General features: G+C 32.7%; 1 protein-coding gene across 4 annotated transcripts; it reads right to left on the minus strand.

Moving 5' to 3' along the window:
- Window positions 1–1475: 1475 nt before the first annotated feature.
- Window positions 1476–13896, minus strand: LOC110613307 (probable galacturonosyltransferase 3). Of its 4 annotated transcripts, none has more exons than XM_021754362.2 (14): window positions 13481–13896; window positions 12756–12800; window positions 12578–12667; window positions 12283–12371; window positions 9417–9479; window positions 6681–6946; window positions 6542–6594; window positions 6105–6162; window positions 4287–4337; window positions 4004–4141; window positions 3659–3769; window positions 3238–3572; window positions 2208–3153; window positions 1476–1839 (listed from the first exon to the last, which is right to left on the minus strand). In XM_021754362.2, exons 6-14 carry the CDS (start codon window positions 6735–6737, stop codon window positions 1564–1566), a joined length of 2025 nt encoding a protein of 674 aa, XP_021610054.1. In that variant the 5' UTR covers window positions 6738–6946; window positions 9417–9479; window positions 12283–12371; window positions 12578–12667; window positions 12756–12800; window positions 13481–13896; the 3' UTR covers window positions 1476–1563. The 4 variants fall into 4 exon arrangements, with proteins under 4 accessions (XP_021610054.1, XP_043811765.1, XP_021610055.1 ...); XM_043955830.1 differs by having other exon boundaries at window positions 9417–10427; window positions 10489–12371; XM_021754363.2 differs by lacking the exon at window positions 12756–12800.
- Between the last annotated feature and the right edge of the window lie 3549 nt (window positions 13897–17445).

Consider the following 17445-nt stretch of genomic DNA (forward strand, 5'->3'; position numbering starts at 1 on the left):
ACTGACCCATTCTTATCTCAGGTACTGCAAAAAGTTTCAAAACAGAGACAAGTCAGAAACAATTTTCCATCAAGATGATAAAAGCAAGATTAACCTTTGGGGCAACAAAGCAATGCAAACTCAAGCTCACCTCATTCCGTTTGAAGAAGGCGTCAAATGGATCCTTTGCAGAGAAACGGAAAGGAAGAACCTCTTGTTCCAGCAGAAGATTTGAGAATGAAGAAAAGCTAGCGTTGATATACATCCAGAGCTTGAGACCTTAGCACGGAGCAGAGCTATGCTCTAAGCTAACGGTGTCAGAATTTTAAAAGATAGTCATGGAAAAGGAAAGAAAGGACATGTCCAGATAATGATGACAGGAAAACAAAGACAGCAAAGAACACGAAGAATGAAGAAAAGCCAGAAAAGGGAAAGAGCAGATAGGACTCGGAAACTGCACAACGACAGAAAGATGAAAGGATGTTATTAAGGCACCTGACCACGAACAGGCGCGGTCATAATGGTTCTTGATATTCACCCCCTCGGCAGTAGAGGCAATAACTACCGAGAAGGTGAAGGGGCAATTGATGACCGCTGGATTTCTCCATCCTGGCCCGGGCCTGGATCATAGCCAAAAGCCCATCTTGGAAAGGCCCACGCACCTGATATGCACAACAAGCCTAGCTCATTCAACCTTCAAGGCCGGGCTCAACCAAGCTTCTTCACCCAAATCGGCCCAGTCCGCGACCAGCAGGCCCTCTCCTCTCAGACTCAGCGTCCGGCCCGACTCTTGGCCCAGCCCAGTATCCAGAGCCATACCCAGACAGCCTAGCAGATCCGCTCGAACGTACGCACGAGGAGAATCAGAGGCCGTTACGCATGAAGCAGGCTGCTGATACCCTCGTACATCCGAATCTGTATGTCAGAGACGCGTGTCCCAATCATGGAAAGGCCTTTACACGTCATCAGCAAGCATAGCGAAATGGATAAAAGGGGAAACCCCCAGAAAGTTTAAGTTTTATCTTTTAATACATAAACTCTTGTAAAACCCTACTCTATTGGATCTCAGATCATCAATTATAATTACTAATAAGTTTTTATATTTATAAATTAATCTCTCAACTTATTAGATTTTAGTATCTTATATGTGAAAATATAACTCAAAAATAAAAATAAAATACAGTAACTGCCACTCAGTACAAATACACGAATTTAGATGCGTCACTTAGATATATAGAAGAGATTCAATTCTTCATTTCATGTAGTCCCTAAATTTTATCAAAAACACCTTATGACTCATCCTAAGACAACGTTGAACTATCCAAAAATGTAGTTAAAATAACATCGTAATTAGTACAAATAGTATGCCTACATATGCACCGACATATATAGTTCAGCTGTGTAATGGAACCTTTCAAATGTATGTCGATGTTTTTTCGGGTAAAGCAAAAATAATAACTATAATAACAATATGGAAGGGCTTCTTCACATGGAAATTGGAAATGACAAATTGAATGAACTATGTTTATAAAGAATAAAAATATTTCTACAAGGCACTTGACAAAAATTTTCCTCAAGAAACTATCATTCGCTAATGTTGCAAAGTTGGAGATAAGGGTTATCATACTTTACATATTTAGACCAGTAAGACTTGTACTTGGTGATAGCCAAATCCAACCAAGGCTTGTAATTTCCATTGTAATGAACTACAGCTGCATCTTCAATCTCAGTTTGGTTAAGGGCTGGGTCATAACCAAGTCCCAGGGCATGCCAGCGACGATCCAACGGACAGGTTAGATTATAGAAAGTGATCAATCCAGGAGGCAATGTTCCCAACTTCCAAAGAGTTCTATCCTCATTCTGCAAAATAATTCATCTATTAATTGTTTTTTCGACAAAATTCTGTAAGTAGAATTTGCTGTTTCACATTTAAGGCGAACTATCCAGAATCAGAACACAGATCAGAACATTCATATGTCACCAGCTGTATGCAAGGCCAATGAAGTGTAGAATATAAGCACAAGTAATTTTCGGACGTCATCATCAAAAGAATGAAAAGGTGCAATTCCAGTCCCAGTGAGGTTATGCATTGTAGATTCTCATGAAAGATTGATACCATTCAGTGTAGTCTATATTTCAAACATACTCCAAGACACTAACATGATATAAATATGCATATGGAAAACAGGTTATGCACTGGGGAGAAAAGAAATTATTGAAGATTTTACCAGATCTTGCCAATGATGATATATTCCAGTGATATTTTGTCTTCTCCACTCCTTCAAGTCAAAAATGTTCATTCCAAATGCCCAACCACAAGCATTTGGACTGAAATTCTCAAATATCTTTGGATTAGAGAAATTGAGATACTTATCAAATCTATGAAAGCTCTCCTTACAAGTCTCCACTGCACCATTCACCATCCCCTTCAGATCAACAGACCAAAGCGGCGTCAAATCCTTCTGAACCACAATATCGTCATCCAAAAAAAGGATCTTATCTAGCTTTGGATAAACTTCAGGGAGGTAGAATCTAAGATGATTCAGCATAGACAAATATTTTGGATTCCTGTATTTGAGATTATCAGACCCAGCAGTGAGGGAGGAAGGATGATTCGCCTTGAAGTAGTATTCTTTAACCCTGGCAGATTCAAGCTGACGTAGAACAGAACAGTACGAGGAATTCAACCACTTAAAATCATCAATATTCTGAACATGTACTGTTGCTTTTGCAGGGGGGTTGACAAGAAACCACATTTTCATTGCTGCAAAGTTCAATTTATCTGTGACTATATGGAAAACGTGTTTTCCGGGATCTATTGCATGAAGCACTGTGGAATTAACCACCACAGATGTTGCTAGTACATTATCAGAAAAGATGGCATAGTGATAAAGAGAGGGATCCTCAAGCTTTTCTTTGTTTGGATACTCTCTATTTTGATAACCGAGCAAGAAATAGTCAGCAGCAAGCCGCAAAGGAAGACAATGCAATGGTTTTGTAATTGTTTTTGCAGCTAGTTGAATCAAGAAGGCACTCTTCTTCTTCACAGCATTTACATTCTCTTCACTTGACTGAAGCATAGCACGTAACTTCCGCAACATAGTAGGACAGTCATACAATCTATCCTTTGCTATAGAGAGCACATGACCCATTGCTTTAGCTTGAGCAAGTGCACTGGTAAAGTAAAAGAATATTTCTGCATGAGAACCAAGAACTGGAAACTGGTAAAACAAAAATTGAAGAACAAAATAGCTATACCTAGGGTGGAGCTCAGCATCTGATGTAGCCTCTCCAATAGCATGTCGACTTTCTCTAGAATGTTTCATAAGCAAGTCATAAAGGCTGGTTTCATTATTAGATTTGGCTATATTTGCATATGCTTTAGCCATAATAATCTGATCCCGCATTAGTTTCAACACAGCATCAGAATGTGTATTCTCATAGTCTCTTCTCCATATACTGTACTTTCCCTTGACAGTGGTGTCCAAGCTTTCAGATTGTTTTATTGCTGCTGCTCTTGTCTGGTTGTCCGCTTCTTCATCTTCCCGAACTAGCAATGCAGTTCGAAGATCCCTCCTTCTTTGCCTCAATAGCTAAAGTGCAAATAACCGTCATTAAAACCAAATTAACTGCACTGGACACACATTGTAAACAAAAGTAAAGGCTACTGTGAGTTCACCCGACGCTGCAGCCTCACTGGACTTGTTGCTAAATTAGGAAGTTGTTGATTCCCAGAATGCTCAACATTATCTTGAAGTTTGGGAACAGATTGAAATGAGTCCTTTGATGTCTGTGAAAGGAAGTTATAAGGAAAAATTCCTGTCAAATTCAGTAACGTGGAAACTCGAGTGCCATTATCCATGAACTAAATTTCAAAAGGAAATACTGTTGGTGTAACATTATATTGTTCTTTCATTCATCCAATTACTTTGTGGAAATTGTTTTTCAGTAAACTTGTTATTTATTTTGCAGCAATTGTTTCCATTGAAAACTCAACACCAGAACCAGTTGGTGTTACTGTTACCGAGGAAGCCTTTGGCTGATTATGGCCTTTATCTATGGGATTTTCCAAAACCCAGGAAGCAGACAAGTCCTTCATTTTCACCCTCCTAATCTGAATATCGCCAGAAGTGCCACTATATGTTGCAATTATGTCAATGTCCTGGATGGAATGTACACGTATAAGCATCAAAAACAGGTGTCAACTGAACAGAAAGATGGCATTAATTACCTTTTCTGGATGAAATGTACATAAATAAGCATCAAAATTAACAGGTGTCAACCGAACTGTCAATGGTATTAATTACCTTTTCATCCAGAGGATTTCCAAGTCTAGCACCAGAAAATGTATCCTGATCCTGTTCACCAGAATTAAGATACATGATAAGTAAACACAAAATTTTCACATCACATGTGTATCCTAAAGTAATAATGACATCGCCCAAAAGACAGTAGATGGATAACAAGTAATAAGGATCAAACCAATGGATAATTATTGAAATTTACCAACTCATGGATCCAGCCACAAAAAAATTATTTTGCTACTGCACTCATTAGGAGATAAATTTGGCTAAATCAGTTGGCTTTAATCATTTATCACCAAATGTAAACTCTCATACAATCAATAAATAAATAATTGTTCTAGCTTAGTTAATTGATGGCAAAAAAATGTTTTTATCAAACACACATTCATAAGATTACATTTTACATTTTCTGTGGAACATTTTCAAGAATATGGAACATGCCAGTACATATATAGTTCCTGCAGTATGTGTCCAGTTTTCAGCTCTACTTCAAATGAAATTCAAGTTTTCATAATCTTGGCATGAAAATCTATTTTATCAAGTTTCAGAGTTTTAATGGACAGACATCAGTATCTGACATCACTTGTGTGGTGCATTAAGCTTCAATAAAGTCTCTGTGTAGCAAAAGATGCGCCCATATAATTACCACATTGAAGTTTTTTGACATGAGAAAGCAAGTGAAAAAACATAGGATGACATGGGGCAAGTAGTGAGAAAGGATTCAACAGCTTAGGTATTTATATAGATGTAGCTCCAAACTGAGTCGAATGAAGGTAACTAGTTTGGATTAAAGTTTAGTTCAATTAAGTTCATTATCACAACTAATAACCTGGCTGCTGCTGCTGCTACTGCTACTACTAAATAAAACCATAAAAATGTCATGCATAGACATGAAAATGTAGATGATAATGCATTCTCCAACCTATCCAACACAGGAAAACAAAAGAACGTTCAAGTTGAATTACTTAAAGACATTACATTGAAAACCCTTGAAGCACAGTTTCGAATTTCAGACTGACTTCATGGAATGAATGGGATTACAGAAAAAGGAGAACTGTGACCTTTTTTACAGAGCTCTTTTAATATTCTACTCTGCTGTGCCATAAAAAGTTAAAAAGGGACTCAGAAACAGAAGCCTGCAATGAGGCCAATAAAACAGCCTTACCCCATAATAGATTGAAGAAAAAGTTCTGGCTTAAATGTTTGCACACCTCTCCACCCAAATACTCCATAAAACCACCAAATAAAAAAGTAAATCCCAGAGCACTTCAACATCAATTTATCCACTAAAACCTCTCTATTTTACACCTAAGACAGTCTCCAACGACTGTAAACAAACCCAATTCTACGCAAATGGACCAAATATGAGACTCTGCCTCACAATGTAAAAACAAGTGAGGGTGAGACTCACTACGCATACAACACAATGCACCAATTATAAACTTTAATAAAGTGCTTATATCCAACCCTTATAAGCCGTGCACCTTCTAAAAATAATAACACATACACTTGAACCAAAGCCCTGATAAAGGAAAAGAAGAGGTAATTACAAGCACATCATCTACATCAAGGGAAAATTATATTGGAATTATAGCCAAGGTGTGTTATGCAGAGACCAAAACTGAAAATTCAACAGCAAAGGAAAAACAAATAAAAAAAATCCTACTTTAAGCTTTTTGGCCCGTATATTATTTTACCTTATTAAAGACTACAATTGTAGTTCCAAGCAAGAAAGCCATAAAATCTAACAAATAGAATATTACAATTGAAAGCCAAAAGGCATCTTTAGTAATGATAAGAAAACAAAGTTAAAATTCAAACCTTTCCATCATGTCCTTCACAATCAAACAATGGCTGATATGCTTTTGGCTCTACTTGACTGCAATAAAGGAAAATAAAAGTATAGGCAATGGAGTCAACACTAAGAAATTAGTTTGCAATTAACAGATAAATCGTTCTTGAACCAAGACTAGTGTATCAGCCACTTGAAACTCCTGCAATGATACAGAATTTTATTGGTCCACTCATTCCTTCAGACGATCCAAGCCACATTTTGACGGCACAAGTGGATCAAGTAGTTGGTATAAAAGTATTGGTCTAGTATCATTACTCCAATTTCCTTTTTTTTTTGTTGGGTAGAATTCCCCAATCCCATGAACCGTTAAAGATTGAAAATCCAGTTTCAATCATTATTTTACCCAATTTCAGATATCAAAGATTAGGAAACAGAAACATGAACATTTACAGAGAGATCTTACACGGGAGGATTAACTGAAGACTCTGCACCGATCAGAACAACATGAAAAAGAACCTGTATTCAAGAAATTAGAACAAAGAATATGAAAAAAAATTTTGAAAAATACAAGCGATTAGAAGGAAGATGAGAAGAATACGTACCAGTGAGAAGGGCAGCAGAGAAGCCGAGGTCCAGAATGAAAAAGTAGGAGATTCCATAGAAACGGACAAGGAGAAAGAGATAGAAACAGGAGGAGAACCGAAAGGCAAAGCTTTTACATTTGTATGAGAGGAATCGGGTTTAGTTTAGTTTGGTTTGGTTTGGTCTGTTTTGTGATCTTTCCATGGCCGTTCTTCAGCGTTCACACTGCTAAAATCAGCACAGGCCATCCTCAACGATTGAAATAGGTAAAATTACGTTTATATCCCTGAAATATGTCAAAATTAATAAATATGTTTTACATTTTTAAAATCTAATAGCCTTGTATTTTAATTCTATCAAATTGAAGGTGTTTAGTCTAATTTTTCGTTAATTATTTTTAAAATGATCAAAATAACTTTAAATATATAATATTATTTAATTATTGAATCATATCCAACTAATATTTATGTCTATAAATTTCTCAAAAATATTTAGTACATATATTGTAACTTTACTAAACAAAAAAATTATATTATTTTAATAGAGGGACCTTCAATTTAAGAGAATTATGATTAATTTTCAAGTTAAAATAATTCAAATTTAAAAATAGTTTCAGTTTGAAGCGGTTTAAAGACAAAACGGTTTGATATAGTTTTATTTTTATTTTAATTCAATTTGAAAGTTTTAAAAATTTAAGCATATTAGTTTTTATGTATTATAAGATGTTTACTAGATGTATTTTTATTTTATAAAATAAATTAGGACTCAAATACAAAATTTTTGAAAAAGAAATTAATAATTGTAAATTTGATTGTAAAACAAATTAAGTTAATTCCGAATTATTCAAAATTCGATTAGATAAAAATTCAATTTAACTCAATTAAAATTAAATATAATAATTAAATGAATAAACTCAAATTTTACAGATATTTAATTTGTTAAGTCTCAAAAATTTATTCGTAAATAGCTTAGCTTCCGGGTCGGGCTCTTGAATATGCTTGCACTATAAGGAAAACATTTTTTTCTGCTAAAGAAACTCTCACCAAACTCAAGGTTCTCCGTTAAGCGAATAGTATTCGATTTAAATTGAAAAAATCAATCAAATCGAATTAATTTAAAATTTTAATTCAATTTTTTATTTAATTCAATTCAATTTAATTTTTAATTTCAAAAATTTTAATTATTTTAATTCGATTCAATTTTGATCAGAAAAAAAAATCAAAAAAATCAAATTAAACCGATTAGTGATAATAATATATTATTTTTAATAATATAAAAAAATTAAATCATATTAAAATTAAAATATTTTAATTAAATTTTAAAATATTAAAAATAAAGTGTAAAAAATAAAAAATTTATTAAAAATCGAAACCGATCAAACTAAATTAAATCAAATCAAATCAAACTGATTCAATTCGATTCAGTTTCTAAATAAAATCAAATCGATTTAATTTTCATAAATATTAAAATTTTAATTTTCAATTTATTCGATTCGATTTAATTTTAAATCAAATCAACCGAATGATCACCCTATTGACCTATAAAAATGACTTAGCACTAAATACATTTTAAAGAAGGAAAGTATGAATGGTTGGTCGCAAAAAAATTAATTACAATTAGAAATACCTTCACAATTAAAAATTATGAATTTATATACTGATGGCTTTTTGAAGGTAATGGTAACCAGAAATATTTTCACAATTATAAATACAAAGTTATATTTTAATTAATTATGATCAGAAAATCCCATCGTTATAAATAAATAACTTATACTTTTATGACTATTATTTTGGTCACTTTTTTTTTATTAAATAACAAGCTTAACATATACTAGATTTATTTAAACCTGATTATTCACAAATTTCAAATATATTATTATTAATTGAATATAATATAAAGCAAAAAATAAAAAAAAATATGGAGCACAATAAAAGTATTTTCATAGATATATACAAAATAATTGTTCAACAATATTTATTAATCAACCCATACAAAATTACAAAATGTAATGTTAACCTCTAGATAAAACAAAATGTAATAGATATTTAATTATATCTAAAAGCAATTTAGGTAAAGTTTATTATAAAAAAGTCGTACATGAACTTTATATCCAAAATGAATAGTTAATATATGAGTAATTGACTTTATTTTTACATCTATAATAAACAATGACACATAAAGTTCAAGAAAAAGTATAAAAAAGTACATGTAAAATTTTTGATTTTTCATTTTAAGGTCTATAGTTTAATTTGTGGCAAAATAGTACCTATGATATCGCGCTGGTAGCGAATAGTGGTAAATTTTAGACGCCGTCAAGAATGTTGAAATTAAAAATCATATCATAATATACGAATTTAACACAAATTGAACCATAGATTTAAAATGAAAATGAGTAAAACTACATGGTACTTTTTTTATTTTCACTCTTTAATTAACAATTATATTTTACTTTCCAAATTAGCATTTCTTGACTAGCATTTCTTGACGGTGTCGAAAACGGCACAATACCACATATACTATTTTGACACAAATTAAATTACACTATCAAATGTAAATACCTGAAACCACAAAGCACTATTTTGTACTTTTTCCCTAAAGTTTATAACATCTCAAACGGAGAAAATAATTTTATTTTAACAAAAAAATAGCTTTTAAGTATGAATGAGTGTGAAATTAAATATTTATTGAAAAAATCATAAAAGTCACTACTATCAAGTATCTATACTTCAAAAGATCATAGTTAGGTGGTGGCTAACCTCTGGATGCCATTGGAAAGCAGTCACAGGATAGTTGTGTACTTGTACAGTAGAGGCATAAACCTGACATGAATGTTAGCAGAGGAATTAGAAATCTTCTAGTGGGCACATGACATCGTAACAATATCCAATAGTTTATTATCTATCCAATACTTTATTATCTGCATTCGCGCTAGTAGTCAAAATCCTGAAGAAACTAAATAGATCTTGATTCCTTATAAGCCACTCTACTCTAGTGAGATACTGTTGTATTGAGAATACAAAAAGTCAGACAAATAAGATATACAGAGAAATAGGGTCTTCCAGTCAGGCATTTTTAATAATACATGAATGGTTCAACAACAAGCTAAAAAAATGATAAGTGGCTTTAAACTTCATAAAAAACAAAACATTTACCACCTCAACCATAAACTGCTAATCCAAAATAAGGGTGGTGCAGATATTAATGGGATAATTTCACTTGTTACTTGTAACTAATCTAATTAAATTTAGTAAATGTAAATGGACCCTTTAAAAATCAACAATTTTGCTTTCTTTCATATAGAATCATTAAGATCAAATATAAAACAAATTAAATAGCAATATTTGGCACGACAACTATAGTAGACCTTTTCAAATCTATGTTGTGTGCTTAGTGAGTTACTCAAAATAACTCTCAGCTCTCTCTATAGGAGACATAAAAAAAAATTAGTAAAAGAAAACCAGAAAGAGTTAGTGCGAAATCATCTTTTATTTGCAAAGAGAGAAGACATAAAAGATTGAGCTTCTACAAGACATTAGCATAGGAATTAAATAAACAAATAGGTGCAAATAGACTAACGAAGTATTTGTAAAAGCTTAAGAGTATTTGTAAAAACTTAGGAATTAAATAAACAAATAGATGCACTGTCAACAAGATCCTTAGGAATTAAATAAACAAATAGGCTAATGAAGTATTTGTAAAAGCTTGAGAGTATTTGTAATTCCAAAAGTGCACCAGCAGGTGCACCTGCTAGTGCACTTCTGCTGCACCTGCTGGTGTGCACCTGCTGGTGTGCACCAGCAGGTGCACACCAGCAGGTGAACCACGCACCTGCTTGTACAAGATATTTTTAATTAAAATTAGAAAAAGAAACTTATATATTGAAATTCAAATAAATTTATTTTGTTTACTATTAATAAAAAATATAAAATTACTAATTATATAAGAATTGTAGTAATGGATCAAAATTGAATACTGAGGATAGATTCCATCATACTGCTCTAAACTACATTTAAACTCATGTATAAGATTATATGAAAGTCATGAAATAAGAATAAACATAGATACTAAATTAAAATTTATCCTTCGAAATATGAGATAAATATGGTCACTCGGATTATTCTTTTTATGTGAAACCCCATTGCTTGTTCTGCAATATTGAGTGAAATATTTGTTAAACATGTCCAGCTGTTTGTCTTCAATGATTCCTTCACCAAATTTATTTTGTTAATCCAAAAGCAGAAATTCAATAGGATCTCAATAGAAATTGGTTTAGGCCTTTGAATCATTTCATTCTCCCTTCTACTATCCTATAACTTGATGGTGTAAACTTTGTTTCATGCACTGATTTTTGAAAGATTCTTTTAGCTAATTTATTTTGTTCATCCAAAGGCAGAAGTTTAATATGTTATCAATCAATTTTGTACCACAGCAGCAACAATCCAAAGGCAAAAGGTGCCTATTGCAACAATCCAAAAGCACAAGTTTGATAGGTTATCAATCCAAAGGCAGACCTGCTGCTGTGGTGCACAGCCACAAACAGCAGCAAGTGCCTGCTGCCGTGCACCACAACAGCAAGTGCTGCACAGCAGCAGGTGCCTGATGCTAACACAGCAAGCACCTGCTTCTTACAGTAGCAGACTTGCTACTGTTGTGGTGCCTGCTGCTTCCACAGCAGCAGACCTGCTACTGTTGTGGTGTCTGCTGCTACCACAGCAGCAGACCTGCTACTGCTGTGCACCACAGCAACTATGGACCATAGCTGCTGTGCACCATAACAGCTACGAAGCATAGGAGCTATGCACCAGAGCAGAAGGTATGCTGCTGCTGTGGTGCAATTTTTTGAGCTCCCATATTAAACGTCTATAATTTTGGCAGATTTTATTTCTAATCAGTAGAATAAAACTTGCTATTAGAAAATTATCCTAATCTGAAATCATTTGAACTAACTCAAGTACACACTTCTTTATGATGCAATTGATAGCAGAAAATATAACATAATCAAAGAAACTACCATAAAAACATAGCAAACAATAGAAATGTTTTATCAACTTTGCATCTTCAAAAACTAAGTAGTGGACACATTCATCATTCAAAACCAGAAAATAGAACATAAGGAAAACTTTAAAATGAAATTGATAAAAGAAAAATATGAGAACACCAATGCTTGCATCAGCAATCCGAAAACTCAAGCAAATAAAACCTAAGTTGCTGAAAAAATCAATGAGAATCCAAAGAATCATCCTCCAGCCCTGTAATAGCCATATTTATAACTTTTTAAGTCTTTAAACAACAATGAAGCCTTAATCCCAAATTAGTAAAGAATGGGTACCATGGCCATGAATTTTATATGTAGAAGTCTCTTAGTAAATAATCTACTCATGTGCTTTTATAGTGCAGTCTTCCTGTGCATGTGTGTGCTCATGCACGTTTTGGATCACATCTTAAAAATGGCAGTCTGCCTAGAATATTTTCACCACTTGAATTAACCCATAAATGTCCAGCATGATAAAATAACATTAAAAGATGTACTTACATGAAAAATGAGATGTTTTAGCAACCAAAAAACCTGTAAAGTCAATCCAAAATGCATAATTAACATCTTTATTTTTCACCAAAAGGTACCTTTATATCTGTGAGGCTGCTGCTTCATGCAAAATAACCGTCTGATAAAACTTCAAGGAATCTTCAGTGCATAAAGCATAGGTACTCAACTGAATTTAAGAAAAAGAGATAAATTTTGAGTTGGTAGACCCTTTTGAAAAAAAAAAATTCTTAGTCATATATCTATAGCAGACCAACTTTGTCGCAAGTATTATATAATTAAAAGGTAAAAAAACATACATACATACATACATACATATATATATATACATAACTGCAATATTCTATCAAAGAGACAAAAGATTAGTGTACCAACCAATCTAGATGGACTGATAGAAATCCTGAATGAATTAAGCTCAAGCAATTCCACAACCCCTGAATTAACATTAAAAGAGAATCCATGCACCTAAAACAAAATTACATATACATAATATATAAGACTGCAATAATGATAGAAATATTATCAGGGCTTGATGCATTGAACATTAACCCACCTTCCCTATGTATCATCGGCCTACAATCACAACTCTGTATCCCACCTAAAAGCATCACAAATTGGGCTATTAAAATAAAATGCCAATATGTGATAGATTCAAGAAGAGATATTGAACACGTAACAAAAAGGATGGTAATGCCATAGGAGGTAAAAGCTCTTTTTATTTTCAATTAATTTCAATAAAATTCATTTTTCTAATGTGTTATGTAGATTGAAACTCAATCTTGAGATCAAAATTGCAATTTTGCAGCAGTAGCCCCCTGCATTTTGCACCACCAGCATGTGCTGCTGCTGCAAGCAGCAGCAGCAGGCTGCTTCTGCTGCAAAAGAAGCCCCTGCTACTGCTGCTTTGCGCCACCAGCAGGCACCTGGTTGACTATCATACTTGAATATAGTAAATTGCTAAAATGAACTACCAAACCCAAATTCAAACCCATATCATGAACACAGAGAGCTAGCAAACACAAGGTGAATAAATCCAACGCTTCCGCCAGTCCCACAACCCACAGCCAGAACAAAATCCATCCTCATCTCTCAACAGCACCAACAAACCAATGCTTTACACAGTAACACCCCAACTATTTACCAAAATAACCCACAACCAAGACATAATGGCCAGTCCTCGTCTATCATCAACACAATTAAAACAACAATCACTGTGTAATTGAGAGTAATCAAGGATATTAAGATTTTATTTGTTTTAACTAATTAAGTTTCACTTACAACAGATTGCAACTGAGGCTTTCAATCTCAAAGTTAATTGGAACTTTCAGTCTCGACAGTAATGGAGGCTGCCAATCCCAACAGCTGGTTCAATCTTCCAATTTCGGCAACAATTAAGATTGCAATCTCGGCACACTGTCAATCTTGGCAGCAATGGCTTGAACTCCAGTCACAATAGCAGCAAGTTGGATACAGATCATGTCGTTAATCGATAGCAACAATTTGGTAATTGAATCCGAATCACGAAACCCAAAGCGCGCCGTAATGGAGCTCAATCCTGGATGTTCAGCAGGTTCACGCTTCTCAATAGATTTATTAGTTCTTGGTATGCCGTTGATGATCGAAGGCTATAACTCTCAAGAATGGGAAAGATATTAAATAGATAACCCTAAATAAGCAAATCTGCCGCGAGAGGGAAAAGAAATTCCTAACAAAATAGTTTTTTAATAAGTAAAATAAATAATAAAATTTTAAAAATATAAAAAAATAAAAATTTATATTTAACTACCATTATTTTGATTTTTAACGATAAAATTTTATGATGATCATTATAAATATATATAATAATGATAAAATAATAATTAGTCGTTAATTATGAATAATTAATAAACAAATTTTAATATTAACATTACAAATGCAGTATATTAATTATGTGTTGATTTTTTAAAACGTTAAAGATTATGTATCATGATAAATAGCAACATGCACTTTGTCGATATTAAAATTTAATTCCTAAAAATATTTAATTGTAACTAGAGATATGCAAAGTTTAATTTTGAATTGAAATAAAAACTTTTAAGGATTAAAATGAACTGATTTAATAAGTAAAGTAAATTAAATTGAATAGAAAATTTTGATTTTAAACTTATTATTACAACTACTTTCGGTCTAAAAAAATACTCAAATAAAATCAAACTACATATTGAAATTATAAATTAGAGAAGCCCCAAAATTTAATATCATAAATTATTATACCCTACAAAAGCAATGAGGAGTGGAACATTGTGTTGATTTTGAACTAGAAAGGGCCAATAGTTGGAGGTGAAGGTTTTTTTTACATTAAGTGATGTTTGGAGGTGGACGACATTCAATTGTAAGCAAACTTCTTTAATGTGTTGCATCAATGTTTTGTCTTCTAATTGCATTTGATAACCGTTGGACTCTCATATCTGGACTGCAGTCAGGCCCACAATAAAAGGCCAAGTCATAACCCATCCAAGTCCAATGTGCAGGCCGGACTACTAGTATGCAGCTTAGGTTTGATTCGGGTAGGTCGAACTCAACAAGGAATAGGCCCATGAGAAAGAGGGTCATCCCACTATGGGTGATGGATATGCGAAGCAACGGACCCTTGAACGTCCGAAATCGTATCTGCGTAATGCTGAAGGGTATTAAATGGTTATCTGGCGATGGAAAAGGAAGGACAGTATGTCCGTACATACTGCCTTGCACGGAAATAAAAGGTTGTAGAAGTATAGGATAACAGTTATGTGTCATAAAAAGACAAAAAAGGAAAGGGATAAAGGGGAGAAGAGGAAGCAAACGAGACCAAGCTCACACACATACCCTAATCCTACTCTCTATTGGATCTCAGCTTATCAGCAATCAAACTTGAGCAGGAGTTGGAGAAACAATAAATATAAAACTTAAAAAAAAAGTGAAAAAGAAGGGATGAGAAGGTGAATTTAGTGTTGGCTATTAGATTTTCAAATTTAAGAGATAGTAGGCAATATTATTCAGCAAATCAAGGGAAAAAAGAAATAAGATGGAAGATTAAAGGACTAGCTCGATATTAACAAGAGGGTTTTTATGTTTTATAAGGGGCTATTATTATTAAACCAAAGGCAATATTTGTGACACTTTTCTTCGCACATAAACACACATTTAGATATATATATATATTGATTAGTTTGGTTCAATTAATTTATTTTCTTTGAAGAGCAAAAAATGTGCAACATCAACTCTAATTAAACTTGGAGAAGAAAAATTTATGATAACTATTATTAAGAATGAAAATGATGAATTGTGCAATCTTAATATTAATGATGATGATTTGAATAGCTTTATATTTAAAATCATGACTGTTTGAAGTGTATAATGACTTATAATATTTTCCTATGAATATGGGTGCTCATTGATGTGTTTGTATATATATTTAATATATTTAAGATTTTTAACTTTGTCGCCTCTCGTCTCTTGCCTAAGACGATAGGGGATCTTATCGCCTTAGTGTTGCCTCTCACCTTGAAAACATTGCACATAGTATGTCATATTCGACTATATTCTTTAAATGAATTGATTCATTATATGAAGAGTATTATTATTATTACCATTATCATTGTTATTGTTATTATGTTATATGCAATAATTACATAAAGACAAAAGAACTTAAGCGCGTGGTTAAACCTACAATATAAGGAGTTGTTTATCATAAAGAGTTGGTTAAATCTACAATATAAGGAGTTGTTTATCATAAAGAGCAGAAAAATGCATGCTCCCACACAGACAAACAAAAACTAAAAGAAGAGATAAATTTTAACATGCTCAATCCTGGCAGAAGACTAAGAGCTCTGTTGCTTTCGCTTTTGTTTCAATAAGGATATTTCTTGGAGGAGCCATTTCTTGTTATATTTTCTTTTCCGGCTTTAGACCTCAAATGAAACACAAGAGTTTGTTAATTTATGGTTAAAATTGGTCTAGCTTTGTTCCCATATTTAAAATGTAAAAACTGACAAGATTTCAATTAATATGATTTTATTTATTCTTCTTGTTTGTTTATATAAGTTAATATATAATAAAGAAAAAGAGGCAAATATTAGAAAGAAAGTAAACTATACCTATTTAAGTATATACTCTGTATACAAGAATCATATTATAATACTTTCCTCTAACAACTATAATATATGCATGTGACTCTCAATTGATTAATGATCTAGTTACATCTCACATATTTCACCATATGGAAAAAGGTGGAGATGAAGGTGAATAGAGAGGGAGGACGAGGTGAAAAAGAAACCTCAATTTTTAATTGTTAAAAACTTATTTTCTAAATATTTTTTAGTATTACTTGATGTAATGTTAGTAAATTTAGATAACATTTGATAAAATATATTTCTATAAATGTGCCTTTTTTTTCTACATGTTATATAGCTATCTACATGTGAATAAAATAAAATGCATGCTATTTACATCACGCGTCTACCCAAGCTTGTTATTCATACCAACGGGAATCTTTAACCAAAATGGCATTGTATGTTCCAAGATACTTTTTAGATGCATTGCCCCATTGCCTTTTGAGTGTTTTGTTGTGTTGCAGGAAGGAAATGAGTGGACTCGATGTTCAATTTACATCACACTTCTACCCAAGGTTCTTATTTATACTAGCTGAGATCGTTTATCAAATGATGTCATATGCTCTTGCCCTTCAAATGTGTTGGGGTATTGCTCTTTATGTTAATCTTTTTGGGTGCCCTACTATATTGTCAAAAGTACTAGATTGGTCCTATTTTCCCCACTCATCTTTGATATGTGTGTAGTTGAGATATTTGATCATAGTAGCATAGATCTCTTATTAAAATGATGTCATCTTCTTCAAAGCCCTCGTGGGACATATTGGCACGTGTTCCTTCAGATAGACTTGCAATGTTACATACCCTATTTTTTGCTTTTCAAAATGACATTATATTAGTTGAAGTGCAAGAAACTGGTGAGACTTTGACTTTGGGCTAGATAGAATCCATAAACACAAAATCTCAAGTATAATGTGTGTTTAAAAGTCCTCCATTTTGTTCTTTTCTATTATTATACTTTTATGTGGATTATTTTCTCTAATTATATACAAAATAAAATGAAGGAAGAAAAGAATTAATACATATACCACAATAAAGGTATGAATAATCTTTTAGTGCATAAATACAAGAATAATTTATTTAATATTTAGAACAATTTATTTGTTTAGACTTTAT

Source organism: Manihot esculenta, chromosome 4, assembly GCF_001659605.2.
Source record: "Manihot esculenta cultivar AM560-2 chromosome 4, M.esculenta_v8, whole genome shotgun sequence".
Lineage (NCBI taxonomy): Eukaryota > Viridiplantae > Streptophyta > Magnoliopsida > Malpighiales > Euphorbiaceae > Manihot > Manihot esculenta.

What these genes read in the sequence shown, in the direction of transcription:
- LOC110613307 (XM_021754364.2), bottom strand. Translation starts at nt 6,737, where the DNA reads ATGGAATCTCCTACTTTTTCATTCTGGACCTCGGCTTCTCTGCTGCCC. An exon ending in TCTTCAGTTAATCCTCCCGT is followed by an intron (nt 6,163 to 6,541) that starts GTAAGATCTCTC and finishes CCTTTATTGCAG; the next exon opens with TCAAGTAGAGCCAAAAGCAT. An exon ending in GATGCTGAGCTCCACCCTAG is followed by an intron (nt 3,154 to 3,237) that starts GTATAGCTATTT and finishes TTACTTTACCAG; the next exon opens with TGCACTTGCTCAAGCTAAAG.